The sequence below is a fragment of the Anopheles nili genome, chromosome 2 (assembly GCF_943737925.1).
Source record: "Anopheles nili chromosome 2, idAnoNiliSN_F5_01, whole genome shotgun sequence".
In the NCBI taxonomy this organism is placed as follows: Eukaryota; Metazoa; Arthropoda; class Insecta; order Diptera; family Culicidae; genus Anopheles; species Anopheles nili.
Genome location: NC_071291.1, coordinates 49478984 through 49485505, shown reverse-complemented (window position 1 = coordinate 49485505; position 6522 = coordinate 49478984). Strand labels below are relative to the sequence as shown.

The window sequence follows — 6522 nt, the reverse complement described above, 5'->3', positions numbered from 1 at the left end:
TTTTGTTTAACAAAAACATGTCTCTAGTTTGCTGGATCAGCAAATGTTATAGCTGTTTCAGTTCATATATTGAAACCTAGCATATTCCTGTGTTGCAGAAAATACCGATTCGTCAGAAAATGGCCTAAACGGACCAATTCGCTCCTAACATATGCATTTTTGTTTTTTTATGTATCTAATTATTGTTATAATAATTATTAATTATTATAACATTTAGTTTTATTCTTTGAATACTAATGCAACTCTTTTGATTTATTAGATTGAAAGATAAAGCATCTGATACACCAAGAGGAGGTGAAACGAGAACAAAACCATGATATGCGGTACTTGAACTGCCGGAATAATGGAATAACAAAGTGCGTTTTTAAAGCATGAATGTGAAATATAACAAGAGGGGATATGAACAGTTCAAGTCGGATGTACGTCTGACAGGAAGTTATTGCAGAAGAATGCTTGCTACATTCTTTTACGAATAACAGGTATAAAAATAAGATATATTAAAATTTGCAGCCTGTGTGGAGAACATGAGAGAATTGGGTGTAGTAAAATGGGATACAATCGATAGAGTGTTAATGCACTGATATTGCTGCCGGAATAGATAAAAAGTGAAAGTAGGTAGTAGCATTCAATCTCCATTAACTGATTATCAATTTTACTGATTGTGATATGAAAAATTCTTTTTTTTTTCATTGCATGTTAAATATGGGTAACATATGATATGTGTGTCATAGTTTTAAAGCCTATTTCTGAACTAATCATTTTATGTACTATTATATAAAAAATCTCATATCTTTACCATTCGAAAAACTATTTACATTCAATGATGTGTCGCAGTCTTCATATATATCCTATTTTTTTTTCCAATGAAACTCTTTACTTTTCGTAACACCTCGATGTAAATTTTTCATCCGTTCATCTACGCTGCTACATTATCCATTGACAACATTCAGCTCTATATACCTTCGAGTTTTATTTGTATTGTTGAACGAGTGCTTAAAATTAAATTCAATGAAAGTCATATAAGAAATCATCTTTAAGCCTTCTGTAAGAAAGGAAAGAGGAATGGAACATAATAGGAGGAGGGGCTAAATTTTCTTAGCTGTTTCGATGAATAAAAACATTATATACACTTAATTATACACGAATCAATTGAAATTCGTGTTGTTAAAAATTGGTTCTTTTGAAAATCTCTCACTGAATTACATACATATATCTTACAGTAAACTGAAATTTTACTACAGTATGTGAACAACGAATTTTGTTGAATGGAACCAATTTGCATTATCGAGCATTCCTTTCGGGCGGCTGAAAATCACCTCTATTTCAAAGAATGAAAAAGAAGCATATCCATATACATATTATTAAACCCGCTACCGTTCGTATTCGTAATATAAACTTGATTTTTTTTTATAAGCAAGCACCTCTTTTTGAGGGTTGAAAAAAGGAAAGAAAAAAACAAACATTAAAAAATTTAAAATCTGTTAAAAGGAACGTTTTTTACACACACTTCGGATTCACTTTCGGTTTGTATACCGCTCGAACAATATTTCAATTTGCATTTTATTTGAGAAGAAGTTAAGAAATTTACAGAAATGCAAGTCGAAAAAGTAAGGTCTCTGATAAGACAAATTGCAAATGATAAATAAAAATAATAACTTTTTGCAAAACTATTGTAGCTCTACGAACCGTTCTATAAAAAAAAATCATTAATATGTTTTCTAACAAAGCGTTATTTCCAAATAAAGGTTTCCGAAAGAAGTAAAATAAGAGTTAGTTACCTTTGTGGATTTTTTTTCAATTTGATAATTTATTTTTGATTATGAATAAATTTATATTTGAACAAAATATAAAATAATCATACCAAAATGTTGGAAAAAAATATTGTTGCCATCAAAAACGGACCTTATTTGATTATATTAACAACTAATTCAATTAATTTTTATTATTCCAAATGAATGTACCAATGCATTTACAGTCTAATGTACAAATATATTTAGTATTCTATGCACAATGGAAAACCTTTTATAGAAAAAATATCTAGCAGCTTATATTCGATGTTTAGAACAAACAAACTGCCGAACAAATCAACATGCGTTACGATTGATTTGTACCGAAACGAATAGCAAAATCCATAAAGAATCGCATCACCTCAAAGACTGCCGCTAGCAGACTTATTTTTTCATACAAATCCCAGCTTGTACCAATAGCGGTAGAATCGTGGGAAAGCAGAATTAAGAATCCAACCTACATCGCCATCTCCTTTGTATTTGGAACACTACACCGATACTTTTTATACAATATTTTCTCTACGAAGCAGCTGATCAGCTGATACGCATGAAGCGCTTATTTGTCTAGCGTCTTGCTTTCAACTAACAAATAGGGAACAATTACGGTGCAAAATGTTAATCGGTTCGATTGAGGCTAAATCAGACCATGCACGACGCATTTCCAGAGCAAGATACACAATATCGGAGCAGTACACACATGACTTTCAAACATTGGAATACTAGCTATACCAAGCTGAAGACGACCGATAATAAACATAAAAGTCACTACTATAACAACAGATTATTATATTAAATTATTATATTATATATCAATCTTATTTATAATCCTATCCGTTCTTATATTTCTTTTCATTCTCTAATCTATTTTAATTATCATCAGTTATTAACTAAGCCATTATTCAATCTTTCCCAAATTTAACACTCAACTTTACCATATTGCCTTTGTCATTCTCAAACATTTCCTTCTAACTGAATCCATCCTCGTAGCGTTAGGTGTTCTATATCATTTTCATGAGAACTCTAACTCATCCATTCATCTAGTAACATTTATAGAATTTCGTTTATGATTCTGTTCTTCGTTAGTTAATTTTCATTCACTGTTCTTACGATGTCTCTTACGACGACTAAGACTATTAACCCGCCTATAACCGCAACTAGAATATACACCTCTAAAACAACCAATGCTTTCATTGCGTTGTATATGCTCAAAAGCAAATTTCAAATATTTTGCTCCAGTTTCTTGCTTTCTAAATCACATCCAACTTTTACTAATATTATATAATTTCTACATATAATACGAAATTCAGTCCATCGTAATTTTTCAACTGCCTCTTGTGCTCATTCATTCAACTAGTTTTGCTAATATCTTTCTTCAGTTTTCGCACCCTTTTTCACCATTTTAACGTAAAACTTGCGATCTATCCAACCTCCACCTGTTGCATTCTCCATCCATGATATTCCATGTCGTTAAGAAATGCTTCAATGTGTGGTACGCGGCATAACATTAGATGTAGCTATTGATAAACGCGCTCCTGGCCCACAGTCATACTACTTTTTTTCCCTTAATAACAAATATTCTCTTCATTATTTTATCATCTACACTATTTCACAAAAATGTTCTCCTTTGGGATTCTTAAACATCACACTCACGCCCGCATTTGTCATATCTCGTTGTTTTCTTTAACCAGATATACTCTTTTGTCACCATTTGAGGGTACTGAATCTCCTAAAGCTATACGCAATAGAATGTATGAAGATTTTCTCCATCTAAGTTTGAGCCAGAACTATCAACATTTTCAATTTGAAGAGAATATTTAGATTAGTATAACAACATAAATGAACATAGGATGAGCTCAATTTCTTGGTAAATCTTAATAACTCATCGATGATAGAGAGAGGAAAGAGATCAAACAGACAACACTTCTCGCAAAAAAAAAAACTAGCCAACTTCAACAATATTGGGCATTTGTTATATTTTGAGACATTTTTAAATGCCAAAAATAGACAATTTCTATACTCCTAAAATGTTAAAAAAAATTCGTTTAAAGCAATTACAAAAAAGCATGATTGCTATATGCTTGAGCGAATTTTGTATATTCCTTTGAAGGGAGTTGGATGATGGGTATATAGCATGCGGATCATTATGTTTGTGTCTCGGAATGGAATATCCGGTGCACTAACGATCTTTGTGGTTATTCCCAACAAAGTAGGTCTGACGTCGTCGTATTCTGCGTGCGTCTTTGTCGCGGTATCTGACAGTGCAACCATACACTTTTAATACTTCCATATTTATACTCAATACATGTGCGAACATTAATTCAATCTCAATCTTCATTCACATAAACGTCTAAGGTACTTCATGCACATGAACGCCTACTTCATGCAGATAAACACATGATCCACTTGAAGTCTACTGAACAAATAATAACTTTCTCTAAGTCATTCACCTTCAAGAGGCATTGCCAACGAGTCATATAAGGCAACTGTTGGAGACATTGGTATTTATAAAGGGAGATGATTCAGATGTGTAAAAAACACTCTGGATTTTATTTTAACCTACTTTGAGCATAACAGTCCTTTGACTGCGAAGCTCAAGCTCTCAGTAAAAAAGAGGTACTGATGCGATAGTCTATATCGAACATATACAGTGCGCAAAAATATGCCATACCACGTATACACTGCATGCCTGGTCGACTACACTGCATGTCGATGGCCGCTCTTTTTCGAGGCAGATCCAATAGTATAGTACGGGCCCTATTTTAAATGTAGAGATGGAAACATCTATAATTGCAGAGGAGGGACTATATTAAACCTTTAAGCTGCTATGAGTTGTCGCTACATTACCCATCGGCAAAAATCCTAGTACATCACAATTCTGTTTACCAATCAGGACTTTTTAAATATCAGTTTTTAAAATAAAACTTCTAAAGTTTATAATTACTCTTTGCTAAGTTGTCCAAAGAACCATCATACTAAGACATGGTCCATTGGTCGCCCACAGCTCGATCATTTCTTTCTGGCATGGAAAGGCTTAAATGCAATCTATTGAAACATCTATCGTGTGTTTGTGCCACACGCTAACGCTTTCGGCTATCAGCAAGTCGTAGTATTATCGATTTCCCTATCAAGGGATTAACAAGGAACAATTTACAAAGACGAAGTGCTTCCTAATTTAGACTTTCTTCTTCTTCTTCTTCTTCTTCTTCTTCTTCTTCTTCTTCTTATATGGCTCAACAACCGCTGTACGGTCAAGCCCTGCCTTACTAAGCTAAGCTAGAAGGCTTTAGACTTTTGCTTTTCTTATTTCCGATTCTCATATTTACACGCTCATAAAACATTTTACTGTTTTCATTGCATGAATTTTTATTTGTCCATTACACTAGTTATCCAATTCTTTGCACTTGCCACGCGGGCGTAAACGCCATAATACCCAGCCTCAGCACATCCTTTACCCCATGAAACCACACCAACTAGGACATTTCCTTTCACCAAAGGACCACCTGAGTCTCCCTGACATGAATCTTTTCCTCCTTCTAGGTAACCTGCACAGAGCATTTCGTCATGTATTTTATTCCTATTTCCATAACTACGATTACATTCTTGTTGATCTACGGCTGGCACGTTAACTGCTCGAAGCACAGTGTTCGACTCATTAGGATTCTGCGTCGTACCCCAACCAGAAACTTGAAGCATCGTCCCTTCCTTTACCGGTTCGTTCTGGTTTGGTAAATCTATCGGAGCAACGTTTTCACTGAATTCTAAATCGATTTCTAATTCCAACAATGCGAAATCGTTTTTAAATGTTCCACTGTTGTATTTGGGGTGCTGTATAACTTTTTTAATAGAAAACAGTTGTCCTCCACTCTTCGAAGTAGATGATCCCACGCGTACTTCGTAAGGGCCTTCTTTGGGAGAAGCACAATGTGCTGCTGTGAGAATCCATCGTTTGCTAATAATACTTCCGCCACATATGTGGCCTCTAACGCGAAGGCTAACTTGAAATGGAGCTTGAGAAATGTCAATTTCAAACCCACCGACAATTTTATTAAATCCGCTCAAATGTCCTACGCCATGCATCCACCATGGCCGATACTCGGATATCGAAGGAACAGCGGAACCAAGCGCTCCGATGAATAAAGTTAACAATAATGTTCTCAACACTTTCATTTTCTTTTCTTCTTCGCTTGACCGTCGATACAAAAGACCGTCCGAAACTTAATACAACAAAGTAAAAAGCAAACATATTTATAGAACGAGGACGCTAGAAGTGCAATAATTATTACTATGTTATCAAGATAAGGTTTACAACACCACACTAAAACACTAAAGTAGGCTGTTCGGCATTTATAGACTTATTTTGAAACATACGATAGTTTCACGTGATTATCTGCCAAGCGTTAGCAGTAGTCCTCCTGTTAAGCGATTTCAAGTACGGGATTTTAAGATTCGTTACGTCATGTTATGCCGTGTCAATTTATTGGAGACCCTATGCCACTTTATAATTTCATGAAGAGCAACTATTGTGTTTCAATTTTATCTTCTTCTTAAATAGCTCAACAACCGGTTCATGGCCAAGGCCTGACTTGCTGCGCTAAAGCTAAGATTTTTTATGACTGAAATTTTCACCTAACTTGATAGTCTGTAAAAGTACGGAGGTGTCTAATTGGAGATTCGACCGCGTTACTGTCGAGTGTTTGTGCCGCACGCTAACGCATTATTATCGAGCCCTTCATCT

General features: G+C 34.7%; 1 protein-coding gene across 1 annotated transcript; it reads right to left on the bottom strand.

Moving 5' to 3' along the window:
* Positions 1-4775: 4775 nt before the first annotated feature.
* Positions 4776-5954, bottom strand: LOC128725041 (trypsin 5G1-like). Its single transcript, XM_053818763.1, has one exon. The coding sequence runs from the start codon at positions 5952-5954 to the stop codon at positions 5151-5153; it is 804 nt and encodes a 267-aa protein (XP_053674738.1). The 3' UTR covers positions 4776-5150.
* Positions 5955-6522: the final 568 nt, after the last annotated feature.